Here is a 24,896-nt window from a genome sequence, read left to right as displayed (position 1 = left end):
TATTTTTAGCATATACTGCGACCCACGCATGATTTTCCTCACACAGAAAATTTTAATATTCTTTTAAATATGATAAATTAAATATTAAGAGATGCAGGTAGATTAGAAAATATTGTTAGGGATTTGGTATTTAAATAGCTTATGTTAGTTGAATTGTAAATTAAATGGTTTTATTTCCCGCGCAGTGCAGCGCGTGACGAATATTAAAAGAAAGCTAAGCCGGAAAATTGAAAATACAAGAGCGCGTGCATGTAACATTTAATAAATATCTCTTTTTGATTTCGAGAAAGTACTAGAAAATTCTCGCGCGCGATTTTAAAATCTTATAAAAGGAGGAAAACCTCTCAGTTCGTGGTAGTTACTTAGTTTGTTGTTGTTTAGAAAACTGCTCTTGTTGACTGTAGCGAATTCGCGGATTAGCTTTCTCTAGTTGTTTTGAATTAAGTTCTTTTGAACGTTTGAGTAGTTAGAAGATAACTACTGTGATATATTGTGATATTGCACGATTATTTGAGGGCATTTAATCATGTTTGTTGTGATAATAATAAATTTTTGTTCATTTTTCATCGGACTTGTGCATTCATTTCGTAACGAACCCGTACGCACGCAACAATATATAAATCGTATGGTGAAGTATTATAAGGTATTTTCTTCCTCCTTTTTGCATGCATTTGTGGTGTATCGGTAGCACACTTGGTGAATTCGAAAGGTCCAGGTTCGAGTCCCGGCGAAGACCATTGCTCATTTTTCGTGTTTCTTTCTTCAAAAATCCTGATGTCTGTACAGTGGCGCCCGAATTAAAAGGTAGTGGATGATGATTATTCACCACCAGGACTTGGTGATTGGGTCCCTTAATCGACAGTCGCCTTTTAAAAGGGGGAGTATATAAGGTAATTTCTCCCTCCTCTCTGCATATCTTCGTGGTGTAACGGTAGAACACTCATCGTATTTGAGAAGTCCAGGTTCAAGTCCCGGCTAGGCCATTGCTCATTTTTTGTGTTTCTTATTCAATCATCCGGTACTACTTTGGTAGACGGTTGCACGGATTTTTGGCGATTTACATTGGTTTTTACAGTCGTCAACCATCTTGAAAAATGCTGTTTTTACGTATTTCACGCATAGTAAAGTATTCGAAACTTTAAAAAAATAAAACTATAAAAATTAAATATCGTTAAAAATAATGGATTAATTTTTTGTTGAAAACGTTGTTTTTTTAAGATGGCTGGCAAATGTAAATAAAGAGATTTACTAAGTGTATAAAATGCTAAAGTAAGGTTAAATTATTACTTTCATATAATAGAATAAAAACACCGCTATAAAAACATTGCGCCAACATTTAATTGGAGTAAAATATTACTTTAATTGAATATTGAATTAAAAACATTAACCAACGTTTAAATGAATTAAATTTTTCAATTACTTAAATTCAAATCCTTTAAAATAAGTTTTATAGGATATAATTATTTAACATTAAAACATATGTGGCAATAAATATCTCAGGAATTTTTGAAAAAAGTGTATTAATTTTTTAATAAAAATTTAAGTATACAATAATAAAGTAAAAGAAAAATATGTACTTACATTTTTTTTTAAGCATTTTACCTTAAGTATATTGATAAGTACCAGAAAAAAAAAAACGATTTTCATCTCTTATCCCCATCTCTCGCACTTCATTGAAGAAACAATTAGCGAGGTTTCCTCAAAAAATTTTTAATAAATTTCTTCTGAACCTTGTAACAATAAATAAATCTTTGAGTAGGAAATCCAGGTTGTCCAAAATAAAGTTTCACACGGCAATTTTTTTATGCCGATACCAATAATTCTTGGTAATTACCAATAACAACATTTATCTTCGAAACGGAGACATCCATTCGTTTTGAAATCTGAGGAATTCTAAGAGATGAATAATAAAATTTTAAAATGGCGCGGAAATGCACAAATATTCAGTAACCAATCAGGGAGCTGATTACATCACGCATAGAATTAAAATTATTTAAATAATCATTCATAATAAAATCATATTTAAAAAATTACAAAATTAAATTGTATTTTAATATTTAACAGCCATAAGTAATGTTTAAAACATTAGATTAAATTTATAGATATTAAAACCAATTACTTTTAAAATAATGTGACGTCATTCATTACATCATTCATAACATAAAATTCCATAAAATATCATAAACAATAAAATTTTTATTTCAAATAAAAATGCAAAATTAAATTCATTTTTATTATTTTGAAGTCATAAATAATATTTAAAACACGGAATTTATGCATAATAAAACGCATTATTTTTTAAATAAAATGACAACAAAGTATCGGTTACCATAAATAACTTGTCCAGCAATGGGTTTACCATAAGTCGTATCTCTCGCCAAAAACATATCGCCAGAATATCGCTAAAAAATCGCCAAAATCCGTGCAACCGTCTACCAAAGTAGCACCAATCATCCTAATTACTCTGTACTGTATTACTGTAAATTCAACAATATTAGCCTGCAGTCCTTCCATGACTCTGCCCCCAATATAATAAACATAACGCATTCTCAATGGCTAATGATGAAAGGCATGCATTCATTACGGGCATAGCAGTTAGCTGTGACTATAAATTCAATTAAATTGCAACAATTTAATTCATCTCTTTGTATAAGGCTACGTTTATTTGCTAAGATTGCTCTTAGAATAAGAAAGCAACTGATTTCAATTTAAAGGAAACTCCTGTTATATATATTTTTTTAACAGACAATGATATATTTTAATATACATTGATTGAGTTTAGATGATGTTGGAAACTTAAACATTTCGTTATGAAGTCTTATTTATTACGAAATATGTCCAATTACGCATTTTTAATATGTATTTTTAATGTGATAGCAAACATGCAAGAGCTTTGTGCCATAAGAAGAAAGCTTTTGCATAAAATTACTAGTATTCACGTAGTATATGCAGGAAACTACGACAACTAAACTCAGTGCAGTGGTCCATCCGTTCGCTTAGAACCCAATAGAAGTCGGACTATTTCAGGAGTTTCATCACTGGAGCTACAGGTGAAACCATCTAAATGGAAAATATTAAATAGTTTACTATTATCCTTTATTGGGAAAGATGAATATATTTGTTATTGTCCTTCTATGGAAATAGAGGACAATTTGAATTTGTTATTAGTTGAAAATTACTGACATATTCCTTATTCTTTATTTGAAAACACAAAATGGTTTATTGTTGCCCTTTCTGGAAAACATACAGTGATTCGTTACTGTCTTTTCTTGGAAATGTAATGTGACTTATTATTTTTTATTGTAAAATAGGAAGTGACTGATTACTGACCTTTATTTCGCACAGCAACGCCATCGCAGTGACAGTCAAGTCAACAACCGTTCGTCCCAGGTGCTCCGAGATGGCCAACTAATTGAAGAACGATGGTACAAGGTACAAGTTGGGGACATTATTCGGATGGAGAATGACCAATTCGTAGCTGTGAGTCTCTTTCCTTTCGAAAATATCAAATTCACAGCATTTTCCTTTTTTTTTTGTAATCAAACCAGTGAATTAACTAAAAAAGTTACGATTTGCCCCATGTGCTAATTCTTTTAAAAACTGTCTTTATAAATGCAATTTTTCTTTACCCGTATTTAAACAGATAGTTTAGATATAGATACCGAACTTACGCTTATGTATTCTCTGGTCTTTATTCAAGACAGCGCTAGGCGTGTACGCTTGTGTTGAACAATTAGGTGCGTGGGTGATAGGTATCACGCACCTATGAAATTGTGTCTAGTGAAATCAATTTTGTACTGCTGCCACTACAATGAACATCAACAATTAACTTTCAGCTACTGAAACGTGCGACTTCGAAAATGCACAAACAGTGTTGCGGACTTGCAGTAGATATCTCTGAGTGAAACCTATCACCCACGCGCGTAGTTTAGTGTTACAGGAATGTTTTGACACTGTCTTCTTGTTTAAATTTTCAATTAATTAATTATCTTTAATGTCATTTGAGTGATTTAATTCCTCTTTGTAGTTATTAAGAATGTATTAATTATTTATTATACCACTTTTCAAGACAGTGTTCCAGTTAGTCTCAAAATCTAAATAAATATTATTAAAAACACTTATCAAATTTACAGTTAAAGGACTTAAATCTTCAACACTTTTCTTCCGAAAATTACGTTCACCATGTTATCTGGATATTTTTAATCCCTTTATGTTATCCATAATATCCATGTCATCCTGCTCCAAGGAAAAATTAGAGTCAAGGAAATTTGCTTAATTAAAGGTAGATGCATGCAGCAAAGAATGCATCCTAATCATTTATAAAAGGTTCAATATCCTGTTTCAAAGAACGTCACGAAAATTCCTCTAACTCAGCTCCTCAATCTGTGGTCCACGGACCACAAGTGGTTCTCGAAGCCTGCCCTCGTGATCCTCCTAGATTTCCTCAAAATACAAAAAATAGAATTCAAATTTACTGTATATGCCTTACTGTAGTTTTTACACTTCCACACCAATTCGCTATGTTGAAAAACTATCACTCACGTTAGACAAATTCTTTGCTTTGAAAAGAGACGAGAAACGTACGGTGGTCGGAAAAAATTTCTAATTTTTAAATATGATCAGCATGTGAAACAGTGTTCAAGAAACGCTGTTCTAACTCATTATCATTCATTAGTTAACTCATTATCATTCATTAATTATTTTCTAACTCATTATCATTCATTAATTATTCTAACTCATTATCATTCATTAATTATTTTCTAACTCATTATCATTCATTAATTATTTTTAAATATATTTAAAATGCAGAAATCAAAGCATTCAAACTAATCCACATTCTGCACAAATGCACGAATCCGTGCAATATATATTGCACAGATCCGTGCAATATATACAATTTTATATCCACTCTTATTCTATTTTACAGTCAAAACAGTTAAAAGATGCACAATTACAGTGTATACACACACTGTTACTATACACAATTAAAAAATAAAATATGCATGTCTCAATAAACCAATACAATTTTATTCATAAAATTAAATAATGAAGTTCTTTTGTGTTCTGTATGTGTCTGTGTACGTGTGTATTTGCATCTGTAATCTATTCTTATAACTAGATATTATTCACAATTCCCTGCCAAATGCCCTGCAGGTTTACAAGGGAAATGTTCGAAATTTTATTTACACACACAGTAATCATTTACAATCTTTTCGTGAAATTCGTGATTGTGCATAAATCATTTACAATCATTCCGTGAAATTTGTAATTGTGTATAAATCATTCACAATCGCTCCGTGAAATTTGTGATTGTGCATAAATTGGAGATAACAAACTAAACACATAATTAAAAAAACTGAAAGATTTCAAATTTTATAGATACATACACGTTTCGAGACACGCACTCTTTCGAGACACGTTTCGAGAGTATTTGAGATTATATCCCTTTGAGATAAAATTATTTAAGTACAACATACCTTTAGAATTTCCGATAGACAGTCTCGCGTGCAGCAGATAATTTTTTTTTTCCGTACAGTGTTGCCATTGCTCGCTTTGAAATCGTTGAGTTTGTTAATCAAAAATTCGTTAAAATTTTAAAACATATGAAACATACAATAAAACAAATTCCAAATTCGAGCTTCCAAGTGGTAATTTTATTGACAATGCGCGAAAATACGTATTCAAGTAGATTCTTCATGATTTAATTTCTTTAAATATAATACGGACAGATAATATTTGGTGGCAACAATTTAAAAAGGGATACAACGCTTTTAGTGGTTCCACGCAATATGCCGTTTCGAGATTAATAGCCCTTCTGTGTGAACGCCTGTTTTGGCTAAATAATATACAGCTTTATTAAACATGAGTATGTATATAAATGAAACAAATAAAGTCATTCTTCTCTTTCAACAATATTGTCATGCTTCTGTTTCACGTTGTGATTCTTTTCCGAACATTTTTTTGTTCCGCACTTAGCATTTTATAAACTAGATTTCATTACACAAATATAAATTCCCATGCATCGTTAGTTTAGAACACAGATTAAAGTGCAATTTTTATAATACTAATATTCTTCGGGTAAAATTCGGTGTTCAAAGTCACACTTCTTGGCAAAGTAGAATAAAAATTTTGGAGTATTTTATATTTTGGCAGTTTATTTTTCATTGTAAAGAACACTTAAAAATGTGTGAATATATTGAAGCTTTTCATATTTTGATGCCCATTTTCAGTATTATGAGCATTCGTAAATATTATCTACACTGCCTAATTTTACACATTGACAGTAACATAGACAGCATCAAGGAATTGGTAGCCAAAATTTTTAATAGTTGATTGTTGACCCATTCTGTCGAATTTGTGATTGTGCATAAATCATTTACAATCCTTCCGTGAAATTTGTGATTTTGCATAAATCATATTAAATCATTCCGTGAAATTTGTAATTGTGTATAAATCATTTATAATCGCTCCGTGAAATTAGTGATTGTGCATAAATTGGAGATAACAATAAAATACTAGTTTTCAATTCGAATAAACCAAGACTGCTAATTTACTGTGTACTTCCCAAATTGCTGCTGGCGGCAGCTTCCAAATTTCGTCATTCAATAAACTGAGACGTTTTGCACGGAACAGTTAGGCTGAAAATCACACTTATTTGAATTAAAACAGTAATTGAATATACTGTGTCGAATGTGATTTGTTTTGTGTCTAATGGCTGTTTTCGCAGGCAGATCTCCTCTTACTCTCCACGAGCGAACCCAACGGACTTTGCTACATTGAAACGGCTGAACTCGATGGGTGAGTAAATTTAGTTAATGATAAAATAGCTATGAAATAAAATTACCAAAAAAATAGCCTTGCGTCTGGGATAGGTTTCGTCAAAAACTCTATCGATTTTGAGGGCAAACACGTAAAGGTCATCTTCATCAAGAGCAAAAAAAATGTGCTGCTAAAATTACTAATTCTGTTCCATCTGCTGCTTTTAGCAGTAAAATTCTTTACTCCTACCAAAGAGGGACTATACATACTTGCCTTCGAAATCGACAGAGTTTTTAGCTGTATTTACGCTAAACACAAAGTTGTTGCCTTGCCAAATTTATGTTTTATTTTGGAGTGGTTATCTTCTGTTTCGATCAACGAAATATTTCAAATATTGTGTAATTATACTAATTACGGTGGCTATCTAAAATATTTTTCTCATCTTATTTAGGGAAACAAATCTTAAATGCCGACAAGCTATTCCGGAGACTGCAGAGATGGGGGAAGATCACGCACTCTTTGCAAAATTTACAGGTAAAACACTATTTCTGTGCTTTTCATGTAAAATCTTGTGAAGTATATACTCGGTATAATAAGTTTGAATTCATGTTAAATGATAGTTTTGTAATTTTGCGCCGCAGTAGCGTAAAACTGTAGGAGTATTTTGTACTCTTCTACTTTGTTTTATTTTTTGACACTGTAAAACATTCTTAAGTCGAACCTAATTATTGTTGTATAGGTAATACTATGAGAATGCACAGTGGTACCGAATGATCGCATTGCGCACTGCTGAAAATCCAATCGTGTATATGTTTTTGATTTTTCAAAGTCTAAACTATTAACACCATCCACTTAATCGAAAACTTAACCATTAATGGTGATGGTCGATTAATTTATAGTTTGCATACTACAAAAACCTCCACTTAGACGATCATTCACGGTTCCAGGTGATTTCGGCCTTCTATTGAGATGGCGGCTACTTTACAGAAGTTATGCCTAATACTGATGGAACTTATACCTTCTTAAAGGTATACCTTAATTTTATAATAGTTAATTTAAGTTTATGACACTTTCCTATCTCTTCTAAGCTTCAACTTACAGTTGTTGCTTACCAGAATGAGGTTTCAGAATCGCTTTAAATGCAAATGAGAAGTAGAAAAAGTTTGAGTCAAAGTTCCACTGACTTCGACAGAGAAAGTTAGTATTCCTGAATAGCGCGCGTTTGCCTTTTGGCTACGTCTCTCTAAACTGTTACTACGCTCGGCCGTATTACGTGCCTTTTGATAGCTTCGCTGGCTAAGTTAATATTACGGGCCAACTAGTTTAGAATTGCGTTAGCTTCGGCTAAATCTCTTTAGTTTGTCATTAGTTAATTCTTATTTTGAGTTTAAGCCCAAGTGGAGGCTTTTCTGTACGCCTTGAGAAAGGGACCAACTGTTAAATCTTTATTTTGAGCAAATAAAGGGTAATTAACCTTCTTGAGTTTATGTTCATATTCTTGGACTTAAGCGATTATTCGCTTAGCTGTTCACTAGGTTCCTCACACTTAGTTTAGTAGAATAAAAGGGAGGAACACTACAACCTAATACTGATAGAACTTATACCTAATACTGATATTTACTTATGTTCCCAGAAATACGGGTTACTTTTAGAGATAATCGTCGTAAGGAGGTGGTCATATAAATTACACTGTTCATATATCCAATGCTATGTTATCATAAAGTTATTTAGAAAGAGCGTGTTATCTGAGGAATAAACATAACTTAAATGTTGTTATTTTTTTATACTCATTTTTATATTTTCTCTGAGAGCTCCGTTGATTAAATTACAGGATATATATATGTGAACTCGGTGTCTAGGGGATTTCTAAGATAACGACACATATCTAGTTGACTTAAGTATTTAGCTATTGGTGGAGATACATTAGTGACTATTTACAAATGAAAAAAGGGTGATGATTGAAAGGTTACATCTTTGCTGTCTAATCATGACCTCTTAGTCGAAAGCACGACTGCTATCCTTCTCTTCCATCGTCCATCTTATTGCGATATTCCCCCGGGGGGTCGACGTCGAGAACTCTGCAAAGCTACTGGCCAGGATCTGTACCTAGGCAGTCTCGGCCACGGGGATATACAATTTGTGAACTTGGTGGTTCTGAAGGCCCTGGAAAAGGTAATTGTGGGCTGGCATGTCCTGAGCGGTAGGGCTCTGATAGCCGGTTGGTGGTGGCCCACGGTTTGCTAGGTAATGAACCATTGCGACGGGCTCGCCCGAGCGACTGGCAGGTAGGAAATCAAATGATCAGTGCTGCGTGGCGATGCCAGGTGGTGCGCCCTCTCCTGGAGGGGTTGAACCTCCGTAACGTGTTCCAAAGGGTGAGAGGACTGATAATGCTGTTAAGTCTAGCGAAGACCGGAATGCCCAAATTGCTAGTTATTGCGATACCAAGTATACATTGCGATACCTAGACCAGTCACACCAAGAAACCATGCAGTGGGGAAAGTCGTGTTGAGTTGTTGAACTCTTACTAATCATATATATTATTTATTAACACTAAGCATTAAAAATGAAAAGTTATGAAACAAACTCATGTATAGATTATAAGGAGTTTCCACTTCCCCACTGCATGGTTTCTTGGTGTAACTGGTCTCTCATGCACCTAAAATCGTGAATGAAGTTGGATCTTGGGCAGTCAAGTTGAAACCTTGGCCAAGCTTAGGAGATTTGTTTTCCATTTAATGGCTTCTAAAAATTCTAATGAGCTCTTAAATAGCTCTCCACTTAAAATGTACTAGACTATAACTTATAATCACTTGCATTTTCTCAATTTGGTCTCATTTCCTTTTCTGCAGTCACCCTTAAAGTGGAGTAGGATATAAGTAATTTTTACCTTCCTCATTATCTATTCTTATGGTGCACTGGGAGCACATTCGACTAGCGAGCGAGAAACCTATGGTTCCAGTCCTGGCGGGAGCAAAAATAATTTTTCATAATTTCTACTTCAGAAAAAAAATATTTAATTGCTCTACAAATTTATGACAGTAATATAATACATAGCATTTTCATATTTCGCCACGTGTATAGTGAAAGGCGAAAGCCTTAATAAAATTACCAGTTCTGAATTTGACTAGCATTCCTGAGAACAAAAATAAATAGTATTGAGCATCACCTGTGCAATCTCCATACAGTACTAAACTCAGCATGGAAAATAAGGTATGTTCACTATGTGTTCATCACACTATATGTTTTAACTTCCTTGTATGAAATAGGAAGTTTTGTGATCGCGAAAAATTCCGGGTATCATACGCGAAAAATTCCGGGTATCATACTTGAAAGAAAATATCCATTTTGACCGCTCTCGAATTCATTTGAACTATGTTTTTGAGTGACATCTGTACCTACAGACAAAATACAGTACTCTTTTTTACAAAGCGGATTGTAAAAAAGATTTAAAATGGAATCAGAAGAGAATTTTTTCGTGACTTCTGTACGTAGTGAGGTACGTACTTATGTATATTCCTCAGATAACTGAAAAACGAATATCCTCAGAACGTTGAAATGTTTTTAGAAAGGGCTGCTATAACATGTAGTTGTGCACCACATTTTTTGGTTGCAATCGGCCTCAAGAATTGTGTATGTATATACCCACTCTGTCACCCGGGTCGGAGAGCTCAGGTTTTTTATTTCTGATATTTTGTAAATTGTGTTTTTTTTTTTTTTTTTTTTTTTTAAGTGATTGAATTCTGTTGCTCTTATTTTCCCTTTAAGGTTTTTATGCCTTTAGTTAATCTGCATGCTTTAGTTAATAATTGTCAGCAAATTAATATTTATTAAGTGGTACTAAGCCTAACGAGGTCGCCATTTATTTACATTTGAAATTCTCAGTAGTATTGTGAGTTATGTCCGTTAGCGCAACACATCAGCGTCTTTTTTCCCAGCGGGACCAAACGTTAACTTTAAATCTAGTGCACCTAAAAAACTGCCTTCTGGCTGAATTGCTTGTCTTGGCTTAGAAACTCTAATTTTAATTATGAAAAAAAATTTAACTCTTTTTAAGTGTTTGTGTTTTAGTGTTTTTTCTGTATTTTACAATTTTAATCAAGACGTTTTGAGTTTTTTTTTTTTTTTTTTTTTTTTTTTTTTGTATTTTTGCCTTGCCGCGAAGTTAAAACTGAATTAATTGAATGAGAAGTATATCTCTAATGTTATTCGTGGGAAAAAGTTTAGAAGAAATGCAACAAAAAATGTGCATAATTTAATAGGCCGTACAAGAACGTCGTGCGGTGTCCACATCAGATTTTTTGATATTTTCAACGCTGCTTGGCTAATGTGTTTCTTCAGTGGAATTTTCATACTCTTTTACATATTCAAAGCATTTTCATATATTAAAAATATTAATTTTTCAATAATATGACACTCCCTATTTCAATATTCAATTATACTTGAATATTGAAAATATTCAAGTATAATTGGAGCTGTGAAATTCAATATCTCAATCAATCTGCAGAGAATTTTTTTAGGTTTACGAATTTCATTTGCGTTGAAGTTCAAATTCTTCCTCAATTTGTTGTAGGTGATATAATCTGTGAACCCCCCAACAACAACCTTAGCAAATTCGAGGGTACTCTCCGGTGGGAGGGAGAAACGTATTCTCTGGATAACGACAAGGTGCTATACAGGGGCTGCGTCCTGCGAAACACTCGTTGGTGCTACGGGATCGTCATCTTCGCTGGCAGAGACACTAAACTCATGCAAAACAGCGGAAAAACCATCTTCAAACGCACAAGCCTCGACCGCTTGCTGAATGTTATCATTATTGGAGTACGTATTGTTATTATTTCCATATCCATTGAATATTATCCATACTGAAGTGAGTACTGTTATTGTTTCTATATTCACTGAATGTTATCATTATTGGAGTCAGTATTGTTAATTACTCCTAAATCCACTGTATGTTATCATTATTGGAGTGAGTGTTATTATTATTCCCATACTCACTGAATGTTATCAATATTGGAGTGATCTGTTGTTATTATTCCCATATCCACTGAATGTTATCAATATTGGAGTGAATTGTTGTTATTATTTCCATATCCATTGAATGTTATCCATACTGAAGTGAGTACTGTTATTGTTTCTATATTCACTGAATGTTATCATTATTGGAGTCAGTATTGTTAATTACTCCTAAATCCACTGTATGTTATCATTATTGGAGTGAGTGTTATTATTATTCCCATACTCACTGAATGTTATCAATATTGGAGTGAACTGTTGTTATTATTCCCATGCCCACTAAATGTTATCAATATTGGAGTGAATTGTTGTTATTATTCCCATACCCACTAAATATTATCATTATTAGAGTGCGTATTGTTATTATTTCCATATCCACTTTATAATTTTAGTCTCCGAAACAGACTGCTTTATTTCTGTTTCGAACAAACGAATGTTCTCGAAGAGTGAAACCATCTGATTCCTCTACCAATGAATAATATAATGTTGTTTACTTTACTGTTAAATAAGGATACTTATTTAAGAGTATGTTAATAAGAGGTATTTATATAAGAAACGATATCTTTGGTTGAATAATTTCAAATGAACTAACTTAAGAGTTATTCTGATGTAATTTCGTATCATTAAGGGTTTAAAGACTCAATCTGTTAGTCTCACCTCCAACACCGTGGACTTGATGCATTACGAAACATAATGATTTTTATATAATTGCTTCGTATAACTACGATGTGATATATATCAGTAGAAATATTCTTTCTCGTAAGCCTGTAGAGTCATTAGGTTAATTGGAAGCTGGAAAGTTGAAAAATATGCAACCGCCTTCGCCGGGAATCGAACCACGGACCTCTGGAATACCGGCCCAGCGTGCTACCGTTACACCACGAAGGCACGCTAGGAAAGCGGGAGAAATACCTTATATACTCCCCTTTTTAAAGGGCGACTAGGGTTTTTAGGGGATCTAGTCGCCAAATCTTGGGTGCGGAGAATCATCATCCACAACCCTTTTAGTTCGGGTGCCGGGAGAAATACCTTATAAGCCAGAGCAGAAATTCGAATTTAAGAAATATGATTCTTATTTTTCCCATTTCGGTTGGTGTCGAAGAATAGAATTCTCATTTTCTGTTACTCCCTCCCTTTCTCCAATCTGAAATTATTTACATAAAAATCATATGCAAGCTTTTCTTTTGGCAATTTGTTTTCACAAAAAATTGTTTCAAGGTCACTTGGTAGTTTCATAAAAGAATTTCCTCCAAAGTTAAAGACTTAATTTCTTAACTCTGACACATATTTAGACTTTCCGTTTATCACACTGTACAGAATTTAATGACCTATGTTTCTCTCATATATGTTTCAAGAGACAGATCGGAGAGGAAATAGACTTAATTAATGATAAATAAAAGTTTATTTCTAACTACCGATTAACAGTTACTGGACTAACGACGCTCACAATTCACTATTCTAGCTACTAAATTAATTTGATCAATTGGAAATCTGTTATTTTTTAATCCTCCGCTAACACCCAAAAGCAAATTTTCAGAAACAGCGGTGACAAGCACCGAATTACGCAATTTCTCGAACAGAAATTATGCTTTTCCAGCAGTAATTAATGTCTGTAAGTTTCAGCATTTATTGCAGTTACATGGAAGTTATGGAAATACAAGGAAGTTATGGAAGTTATGGAATTACATGGAAGTTATGGAAGTTATGGATTACATGGAAGTTATGGAAATACAAATATGAATAAAATTTTAAACTAACTTTCACATAGCTAAGATTTTTACAAATTTCTGAATTTGCTGAATGACTGTCGCTAGAAAAACAAGATTTTTAGTGGTGTAAAAATAAACATATGAAGGTTAAAATAAATAACATAATTGTCTCAATTCTCCTGCCTTTGAATTATCTTTCTTTATACCAATAACGATAAAAAATAAAAACTCAGAATGCAGTTTATGTCTGCATTCTAAAGTATCTGAATTTTATTTAAAAATCATGCAAGCGGACTGAAATATAAATGTTTGCCAACTTTGCATATACTTATTTAATAACTTCAGTGAATAGAACTGCAGTTTAAAGGTTATTTTCTCTCAGTTAAACGGAAGTAAGGATCAAAACAACCCTGACTCTTCTTCATGTTCTTCTGTGAATATAAAAGTCACTACGCACTTAAACAGGATTTCATTAGTCAGTCCTACATACAGTGCTATTCTGCCAAGACCTCTATACTGATTCCGCTATGTTACGAAAGAAAAGAATTTCCCATCTGTCGAGAGTTATGCCTGCTTGCCCATTCATTTCGGCATGAATAATAGTAATGGCTTACATCTGGCGCTGTCAGTCTAATCCTACGAAAAATATATTTATTTTTTTATCTTGTTAAGTTTAATAATATACAATTTTATTATAACTGCAGTGTGAATTCATGTCAGCTTCTCTAAATGTCGTTATAAGAATGTGGGATATGTTGCACTTTGGAGCTCGTTATCCATATTTGTATTCCTTACTAAACTGTGCAAATAGAAGTTATTTTAGTTAAAATGGTTGAAACATCTGCGTTAGAAGTACCTACAGGTGCAAAAATAAAGCTATGTTTTCTCCTTTAAATGTATTTCTAAAAATAAAACCTTGGTGTATCCGCAATCATGTTTTAAAATAATTCTTCACTTATTCCTGGCCTCGAGCTGGCTGCATGGGCATTTTTATGGTTGTCTCCATATGCAACGTGTTGCATATGGAGCTTCCCAGCTTCTCTTAGAAAGTCCTCCACGAAGGCATCCTTCTCCTTAGGCAGAGAGCTCTAATATGCTTTGCCATAATCGAACAAAACAAACGAAGTCTGGCCTTAAAGTAAAGTTTGAGAAGAAAAAAATTTATAAAATTCTTTAATCAGTCATTAGGTTCTTTTTTTAAGGAGACATGAAAAATGAACAATGTCTTCGCCGGGACTCGGACCTCTCGAATACGCGCCGAGTGAGCTACCATTACATCACGAAGCCGAGCTAGAAAGAGGAAGAAACTTCCTTATATACTCACCCTTTTAAAAGAGCGACTGGAGATTAGAGAACCCAGTTGCTAAATCCTGGTGGTGACGAATTATTGTCCACCACTTTTTACTTCGTCATAATTTATTTTTATCCAGCATAAGCTATCGGAGATGTCCAGGTTCTTACTTATGACTTACTTTTTTCTGGTCATTACTACTAAAGAGTTTTCGCCAGTAGATCGCATTAAAGTGCACTAGGCAAAGATATTTTCAAATAAATGGTACTATTTGAAAATATCTTTGCCTAGTGCACTTTAATACGATCTACTGGCGAAAACTCTTTAGTAGTTAATGACCATTTATTTGAAAATATCTTTGCCTAGTGCACTTTAATGCGATCTACTGGCGAAAACTCTTTAGTAGTTAATGACCAGAAAAAAGTAAGTCATAAGTCATAAGTAAGAACCTGGACATCTCGCATACGCGCCGAGTGTGTTACTATTACACAACGAAGGCATGTTGGAAGAAGGGAGAAAATATCTTATAAAATATAGGTATGATTTATGGACAATTTAATTAATACCTTTCTTGCGGAAAATCGGAAATACATAAGGCTTATATTTCGTGGACATTATGCAGTACTACTAATCTGCATTTTTTATTCTTTATTTAATTAATTACATAAGTTGTTTAACGACTGTCGCTTAAGTAGAAAGTAAAAGACGAGGGAGAAAAGAGGAAAATGTGTATTCTTCTAAATACATACAAATTAATTATGATATATCGATATATTAAAGCCGAAATTTTTCCAAAGGTTTCAAACTTTAAATATATCGTGGTTTTGGCATAGTATGCAAGCGTTTCTTTTCTGTTAAGAGAACTTCAAAAATGAGTTCTGTTTCACCTGAGGATGTCTTATGAAGAGTTTTCTAAATTTCAGACCAATGAGGTATGTAATTTTATCGTTCGAAAACTGTTTTATGTATGCTCTTTTAATTTCTGAAATCCTCTGTTAATACGTTAATCAAACTTTTACTGCAAAGAAACTTTGCAAAAGGAAGTTTCATCAGAAAGGCGTGTTTACGATCCATTTGCTTTTAAGTGTGCAAACAAACTTATTTTGTTAATTTTCCGCAGATCGTGTTCTTCCTGCTGAGCCTGTGCCTGTTCTGCACCGTAGCGTGTGGTGTGTGGGAGACGGTTACGGGCCAGCACTTCCGCCTCTACCTGCCGTGGGACCCGTTGGCGCCGGAAAGCACCACTAGTGGCGCTGCGGTCACAGCCGTCCTCGTCTTCTTCTCCTACGGCATTGTCATGAATACCGTTGTGCCTATATCTCTCTATGTCAGGTGAGATTTTAAGAGACTTTACTGAATGGAAGAGTAACTAAAATAATTACAAAAATCTTACGTTTTTGTAGAATATACGCAGGATTAATATGAAAAGAATAGTATGCAGAGTAATATAACAGAATAATATGCAGAATATGCAGAATTAATATGATGAATATTTGGTCAGTCCATAAATACGTGCACATTTTTGGTAAATTTTTAATATAAAAAAATACATTTTAATCAATTATATATTTTCCTACATTATCTACAACGTCTCGCGATGTTACAGGCAGCTCTTTTATGACATTGGTGTAAAAAGACTCTGGTTTTGATGCAAAAAAACTTGAAAGTTCATTGTGTACATCCTGTTTATAATTTAATTTGTTTCCTAGTAAAAACTTTCTTAAGGCACAAAATAAGTGAAAATCACTTAAGGCAATATCTGGGGAGTAAGCAGGATGTGGCAAAAGCTCCCAATTAAATTCATTAATTTTTTGCAGCGTTGTTCCAGCCGTATGCGGTCTAGCGTTATCACGATGAAACGACACTTTCTTGATATTCACCAATCGTGGACGTTTTTTGATCAATTCTGAGTTTAGACGGCAACGTTGTTGGTTCTAACAGTTCAAAACGTCCCGAACGGGGTTCATCATCAATGCTGCTTTTTCCAACTTTAAATTTTTTAAACCATTTCTGGGCAGTCCTTACACTAATGTACACTATTAATTTTTATCGCCGCAAACCTGGCAGATTCCCCACACAAAAATAAAAAATGTAGCACAGCACGTTTGTACTGATTATCTATATTCATCTTCTATGGGTACTAAAATGCGTTCGATATTTACGAAAGTTGGTGATGAACTGAATAATATGTTAGTCAAACGATGACAAGTTTCAACAGGTACAAAATTGTATTGTTTTAGTAAATGCGTCATAGTGAATTCTACGCATACTCTTAATGCGCACGAACACATGGACTGACCTAATAATATAGTAAACCAAAATTGTCCTTGTCCTCTTACAGACAGACGTACTTTATTTTACTGCGCTTAAACCTTTCTCGAGCTGCTTATGTATTCCGCCATCATGAATTGATCGTTTTTAGTAATCTTTTTTTCAAGCAATTGATCTCTACTAATTTCCCAATCATATTTTCTCCCTTCTTATTAGACATTTGTCTTTTAATCATTTTCACACTATTTGAGACTATTCCGTTGTTATTTAATTGGAACTGAACGAAATAACACAGTGCTTGTCAAAATTCAAGGATAATCTAAAATATATCCTCCTTGATTGAAGTTTTCGACTAAAGGTATAATTATTATGTTAATTACCATAATAATTATACCTTACTACAAAGCTACGCTGAGGTAAACGCATGCAATATGCAAATTAAGAGACAAAATGTGTTGAGCAAAGGATGTATAATGAAACGTTTACTGTTTAAGACTTATCAAGAAAAAGACAATATTGTTTATAGTGTGACACTTCCTGCCGGTGTTTACGAAGATTTTCGCAATGGATGGACAATGTTGTTTAAAGCTAATAATGCGTGATTTCTAAACGGGTCAGTGTTTAGTTATGGTTCAAAGGCATTATTTAAGTGAAAGATAAACGTAGCAGTTTATTGATAGATTCCGAAAAGAGTAAATACAAATGTGGAAGTCAGCCAACATTTGTATATCCTTCGAAATGTGATATTAAGTAACTTAAACATTTTCTAAGTAGCGATTCACTTAGTATGCATCAGGTCAAAGAAAATAAGAGTAACAACTCAAGTACGTTTTTTCCTATTTCGATTAGAAGTAACAACGAAGCTATTAACAGTAGATTAGGTTTTAGAATTTCAGACTGCCACAGGAATTGAAATCAAGATTTTATTGCCCTATAAAGGAATCTCGAGATTGGACTTAATGCGAGAAAATTTCGTGCTGTGTCCGTCTTACTTCATCTTCCAAAGTCCCATTTAAGGTGATGTCCCCGCCGTATTCAGTGAAGTCAACAAAAATGAAGCCTTATGTTAGATATGGCCTGAACTGTGATTCTAAATGTGCTTAGATCTGGAAAAAGAGAGAAACACGTAACTTCTCTTCCCTTATTCAAGAAAGAGGAAAGTGTTTTCATATGTAACCATCAGAATTGAACTTACCAAGCTGTATATTTTTGACAAAGCTTCTGTATCTAGATACAGATATGTAGACGGATCCCATTTAAGGATGCTTAGGGGTACTGCTGTTTCAGTTGTTTCTCTAATGGGTGGTAATTCTCATCCGCTATAAGCATCTCTGACTTCAGCATACTTGGAAACAGCAGGTTACCCACCAGAGTTTACACCAACTGAGAATGTTTGGGATGCCTTCAGCCACTTGATTTCAGCGCACCAAATGCCTGCATGTCCTTTCAAGATATGAAAAGTGGATTTTCTTTCTTAAGAGTGATATGTAGTCCCACAAGACAAGATCAACACTTTCTTAAATTCTAGCAAATAATGATGTGAATTTTTCATTTCATTTAGAGAGGATCATACACCATATTAAAGAAAGAGATTTTGCAAAATAAAAGAGTTCATTTTTTCATCATTTTTAAATTTTTATTAAGTTTGAGTTCAAGTTCAATATGAGATTAAACAACTGGTAAGCATAGTAATTTCTGATAAATAATTTTTCGCATAAATTTCTTAAATCATTTCTGAGAAAGATAAATTAATCAAATATAGCTCTTCGACAGAGATTTGTCAAAAATAGTTAAATTTTACTTTGAGTAATATCCTTTAATTTTAATTCGCAGGTAATTTTATAATGGAGCTCAAAGTGAGTAAATAATAATAAATAAGATTTTAACAGACTGTTGTTAAATTTTACCTACTATTAAAATTGTCTACCTCTTGGATTTCTTTTTTAAGTATTTAAATATTTATCTTGAGTGTATATATTTAGCTTGAAAGCTTTCATAAAGCCTGTGTCAGAATTAGCACTATTAACAATTGAACAATTCTCTGTAATTGTTAAAACGAAAGGATAAATTTTGCGTTTTAAATGGAAAGATGAAAAGGATTAATATTGTATAAAGGATATATATCTAAACCTGAAAGGAATCAGGAACTAAATCTTTTTCTTCAAACTCTTAGTCGCGACATGAACCATTCGTCTGACAGACAGTCTTCTCTTTTTCAGGTTTAAAGGGAAAGGGTTACAACTTTGATAACTGAAATCTACATGTAGAATTGCTTTTCACTTCAACATCAGCTTGTCTGATCAGATACACAATAGCTATACACAATCGGCATTGTAATTGTTCCTCTGTGAGCCTGATGGAGTGATCTGCTTTACAACATCCTGCATGCATATCGCTCGAGGCTGTCATTGTCAGAGGGAGAGGAACTCCAAACGTCAAGTGTCATCTGAGTAGAGAAATAACTGGGAAACCGCATGAGGGCACACCCATGTTAGGTACTTAATAAAAAAGACCACTGTTATAAGTAGCGAGATTTTTCCCGTTGTATGTTAATATGTTGTCAGTAGATTACAAATTCCAGCAAGTGCAATGCACGGAGTTAAGGAGTCAATGTAAGAAAATTCGCAGTGACTTTGTCGATAATTATGAGGCAGAAACAGAGGACATGTGAATATATACAACAAACAAACAGGAACTATACACAGTTCAAAGTCGGGTAGCGCTGCGTGATCTAATGGTAACAGGATCTCGATAAGGAAGCATCCTGTGGTAACTGAAGAAGATTATGACTGTTGGTCACTGAAGAAAGTCATGATTGTTGGTCACTGTTGTGGAGGTAAATCCGTTTGTCCCTATCCCAACTCTGAATCTCTTCTAGAGTGTATATAATAAAACTCATAGTACTCTCTTTTCTAAAGAATCTTCCTCTCAAGACAAATGCCAACAAGGTTCTGTTTATCTTCTTTTTTGATTCTCATAAGTATTTCATTGAAATCCCGTTAGGCCGCAGTAGCTTACCGAGTTGGTACTATGGTACTATCTTTTCTAAAGAATCGTTTTCCCAAGACAGATGCCAACAAGTTTCTGTTTATCTTCTTTTTTTATTATTGTAAGTATCTGATCGAGATCCTGTTAGGCCGCAGTAAATATCGAGTTAAAACTCATGGTACTCTCTTTTCTAGAGAATCTTCTTACCAAGTCTGATGCCAACTAGATTCTTTTATCTTTTTTTTTTTTTTTTTGATTATCATAAGCATCTCATTGAGACCATGTTAGACCGCAGTAAATATCGAGTTAAAAGTCATAGTACTCTCTTTTCTAAATAATCGTCTTCCCAAGCCAGATGCCAACAAGGTTCGGGCACTGCATACTAATAACTTTTAAAGCAAAGCGCACTCCCATCTATTAGATTTCTGTTATTAAATCTGGAAATCAACACTTAAATCTGATGAACGTTCCCCTCCCACCCATCTTCAATGCAATATATCAACGACACAGTAGATTTTGTTTCTGTTGAAAGGTCCTGTGATTTAACTGTCCCAATTTGTTTTCATTTTGCTACTTTTTACCTATATATACATATTCACAAAAAAAGATTATAGAATGTTTTCTCTTTCTGTTTTTCCGCAGTGTCGAAGTCATAAGATTCTGCCACAGTCTGTGGATCAATTGGGATGAAAATATGTATTACGCGCATAATGACACTCCGGCCAAAGCTCGGACGACCACTCTCAACGAAGAATTAGGGCAGATCGAGTACATATTCTCCGACAAAACTGGCACTCTAACCCAAAATATAATGACCTTCAACAAATGCTCCATTAATGGGAAGCTATACGGAGATATGTTGGACGAAAACACAGGAGAACCTATAGTCATTACAGAGGTAAGTTTCTTGCATAATTTCCGGAATTCAAAATGTTCGTCCTAACGATATGAATTAATCTTGACATCCTTGTCCTCATCCCTTACAGAATCAAACTCTATGTTTTGGGAATAGATCAGAAATGAAAGGGGAGAAAATTATCAAAAAATTCTTCAAAATGACCTTATCCAGTGTCAAATACATACATCAAATAGATCTAACAGAGAATAAATCTGCAAACAGGCTTGTCGGCTACGTTTCGGAAACATTGAGATCATATAGATCCATACATGCTCAGTTCAAATATAATGTTTGCCACAGATTCATGAGTGAAGGCAAATTCGCGAGGCATAGTAGCCATATTAAATCTATTAAAGTCCTTTATAATCACTCATAAAGTCCCTTCTAATCATTTTCTTGCACAACTGTAGACATTCATATGCTAATATTAGAGTACTGAATGCGTTAAAGAGCAGTGGATTACACTATTTAAGATTGGCTATACCAGTAGACATCATTTTCTAGAAATGACCTTTATTTCAAAGAGAACATATTGATGCAGCTCTGCATGTTTATGGTAACTTTACTCAATTTCCTTGTAACCGTTAAAGAGTTAGATGATATATAATTCACACACGTATATTTCCAGTAATATGGCACAACATATCGCCCGTACGAAGTCGATGTTGGAACTAGAGGAATCTTTAACAAGAGCAAAATTTCAAAAAGGCCTTTGCCGCCATTCTTTTCTTAATTGAGGAGTCATATTTCTTTTTGTAGGACTAGTTCAAAGAAATAAGTTTCCGTAACAATCCACAGATATCAATAAGATGCTACTTTCAAATGGCATTGCCGTATCAACTTGAGCAAAAGTTTATATGGATGCATACGTATTTACCAATAGAACAGGTAAATTTCCGGGAATTATCAACAACGTCAGCTAATTCATTTCTGACGAATCTCTCAAATACGACGCTATATTAATCTTCCTGTAATCGAACACTGTAGTATAACTTCATTGTAAACTGAACTTCACACACGTAACGTCGTGCAGTTTCAAATATTTGCTGTACTTCTGAGTCTTAACGAAATATTTTTTTCTATTTCAAACTTTTCTAGGATACGAAACCAATCGATTTGTCCTTTAATCCGATGCATGAAGCCAAATTCAAGTTCTACGACAAAACTTTGATCGAAGATATACGAAATGGAGATCCTTACGTTTACGAGTTCTTTAGGTTACTTGCTCTGTGCCATACTGTCATGTCTGAAGAAAAAGCAGGTGAGTTGTCCAGGACGTTCAATGTACTTGTCCTGAAGAATTTGTGTAAAAATATTATGTACATTTAACTGTTCCAATACAACGGCGGAAAGATCAAGAAATTAAGAGATATCTACTTACAGAGTTAATTTTAAAATTAATTTACAGTGTCAAAATCTATGTTAACTTTTTCTAGGAGGTATTTTGGAATATCAAGCACAATCTCCTGATGAAGAGGCACTCACATCGGCAGCTAGAAACTTTGGATTTGTTTTCCGGGTAAGTTTGGATCAAAATTTTCTATAATTTCTTCGTCAAATTTGTTATTTTTTTATTAATCACATAAAAGATGATAGCCTTTTTATGCCTGTAACAGCATTTCACTTTGTAAATCAATTTAAATCATACATAACACGAGAAGACAATTTTTCGATGGATCATAGGTTATCTTCTTTTTCAGTTTTTAAGCAAAACAACCGAAAGGCAAGATTAATTTATATGATCTTTCTACATCATGAAAGACTTCGATCGTGTTCTCGTGTTGTTTGATTCTCAAATACATTACATATTTAAAAAAAATAAACTTATGTATTACAATTCCTGTGAAAGAAAAACAGAATTGTGTTTTTTTAGTATACACATAAAGACTATATTCCCCGTAGCAAAGTTTCACTTCGCGTTATTAGTCCAAAACCTTTGATGTCTGGTACGTCACAGTACAAATTAACGCTAGTTCTAGTTAAGAAACTGAATTTCTAAAATAGTTTATAAGGCTATAAATTGTATATGATTACATGAAACATGAAATATTTTTGCCCTTTGCTTTATTACGCCGAGTACAAAATTTCAATAGAAAATAACATGTTTAGATCTAGGTATTAAATTAAAAATGGAACTATATTAGTAGAAATTAGCATCAATATTTAATTATTAATATTTAAATATATTATTTTTTTCACTTAATAGTAAAAATATGCAGTTGATTTCATCCCATTCAAAACTAAATAATTTTTAATGTTTTTTGGCCAAACCTTTAAATTTAAAACAAATCCATATTATTGCTCTTTCTTAAATCTGTGTACTATTAGACTAGAAGAGAAACACGCTAATGTGACAGTCAAAATCGTAAAAACAACCTTGTATTTAGCGTAAGTATATTGAAACACTCAATCGATTTCGAGGGCAGCTAAAGGTCCCTCCTCATCAGAAGAAAGAATTACATAGTAAGAAGAAAAATAGTTTCGAGGGCAGCTAACTAGCTGCCCTCGAAACTATTTTTCTTCTTAATTTAAATACAAGGTTGTCTTTACGATTTTGACTGTGTACTATTTCTTGACAGACATTTTTCTGTACCATATATTTTTACTTTTCTGAGTACATACAATACCAAGACAGTTCCAGTGTCGTTTCCAGTTCCAGTTCCAGTATGTTTCCAGTTCTGGCAATACATACAATACCAAGACAGTTCCAGTGTCGATGATAATAACATTTAAGATATGTGATTTTGAATTTTAGTAAAAACGAAGAGCAGTTTTTAAAATTTCAAGAGGCGGATAAAATGTTTCGTTCTGATAAATTGAGTCCTCGGGAAAATTTGCAGCTTATTATTATGTGCAGTACTACAACAGACGAAACTGGTTTTAGTTATGCCTCATTTCCTTGTGACGCTTGTATTCAGAATTCTTTGAATTTTAAATACACGTCTCGGGGTAATAAAAATATAACGTGATTCTTTCTGTGTGTTTAAAATCTAAGGTTATTTGTAAGTAAATACTCTTTCATATGGAGAAAAGTCTGAAGTGGATGGATGGATAGTTAAGAGAAGTTAAGGCTTCATGTACCAGGAAAATATAATTTCTAATTTTTGACTCAAAAGGTCTTGAATATCATATTTGCAAACGCATCTGATACGAACATTGTGAAGCACTTCAAGTCATACTTAATATTTCTTGACTAGCAGGTGAACAATTCTGTTGTTCTTGTTGTTGTCTAGTCCATATTACATGGAACAATGGTTGGCATAGCCTGCTCCAAAGAGAGGATGGACTTCTATTTTCCACCCCCCCCCCAATTTTGAGGGAGAGTACTCGGGGGATCCGGGAGTCTCCCACCCCTCTCCTCACCCACCAATCCACACGAGAGGACCTTTCGGCTCGCCGCATATTTAGAGTGCCGCTATGCCGCACCGGCACTATGCATTTACAAACATCCATGTCTTACCCAGTATTCGAACCCGTGCCATTCGGTACCGTAGTAGGCTCCCTAACCACTATACCGTCCGGCGACGGTATAGTGGTCAGGGAGATTATTATAGTGGTTCAGTTTATAAGACTTATAATAATTCTGCTATTATTTACATTATAATTATTTGACATATTTTTATGTTTCTCTGCAGAATCGGACACCAGCATCTGTAGTCATTGACGTGATGGGGCATCATGAAGTATATGACTTGTATTGTATTTTAGATTTCAATAACGTACGCAAGCGTATGTCTGTAAGTTCCATTTTATGCTATCTTTAACAAAGTAATCCTGAGTAAATTATAAATTAGGTTTACAACTTACTTAGATGGTCGTACTTGTAACTTCATTTTATAATACTTATAATTCAATGCCTAATACAGTTTTTAAATAAAATATGCTTTATGCATCTTTAACGTCAAACACGTTAAAAATTATGTTTTTATGGCGAATTTATATAACAACTGTTAAGTCAAGCTGA

At 33.7% G+C, this 24,896-nt stretch overlaps 1 protein-coding gene across 9 annotated transcripts in view; it reads left to right on the top strand.

The window, feature by feature from the left end:
* Positions 1 to 24,896, top strand: part of LOC118183531 (phospholipid-transporting ATPase ID-like) — a 370,912-nt gene that overhangs the window by 278,304 nt on the left and 67,712 nt on the right. For 8 of the 9 annotated variants that reach the window (XM_085826193.1, XM_085826190.1, XM_085826195.1 and 5 more), the window contains 9 exons: positions 3,346 to 3,480; positions 6,728 to 6,798; positions 7,211 to 7,293; positions 11,333 to 11,580; positions 15,896 to 16,107; positions 20,677 to 20,932; positions 22,031 to 22,193; positions 22,369 to 22,451; positions 24,568 to 24,669. In XM_085826193.1, the coding sequence (XP_085682319.1) occupies positions 3,346 to 3,480; positions 6,728 to 6,798; positions 7,211 to 7,293; positions 11,333 to 11,580; positions 15,896 to 16,107; positions 20,677 to 20,932; positions 22,031 to 22,193; positions 22,369 to 22,451; positions 24,568 to 24,669 (1,353 nt within the window). Of the gene's footprint in view, positions 1 to 3,345; positions 3,481 to 6,727; positions 6,799 to 7,210; positions 7,294 to 11,332; positions 11,581 to 15,895; positions 16,108 to 20,676; positions 20,933 to 22,030; positions 22,194 to 22,368; positions 22,452 to 24,567; positions 24,670 to 24,896 lie in introns of those variants that run through there. The other variant, XM_035353114.2, reaches the window with a different exon arrangement.

This window comes from Stegodyphus dumicola, chromosome 11 (assembly GCF_044657685.1).
Source record: "Stegodyphus dumicola isolate Sdum_Otavi_A_Nest chromosome 11, ASM4465768v1".
Lineage (NCBI taxonomy): Eukaryota > Metazoa > Arthropoda > Arachnida > Araneae > Eresidae > Stegodyphus > Stegodyphus dumicola.
Note: the sequence above shows the minus strand (reverse complement) of the source record. Positions and strands in the feature narration are given on the sequence as shown.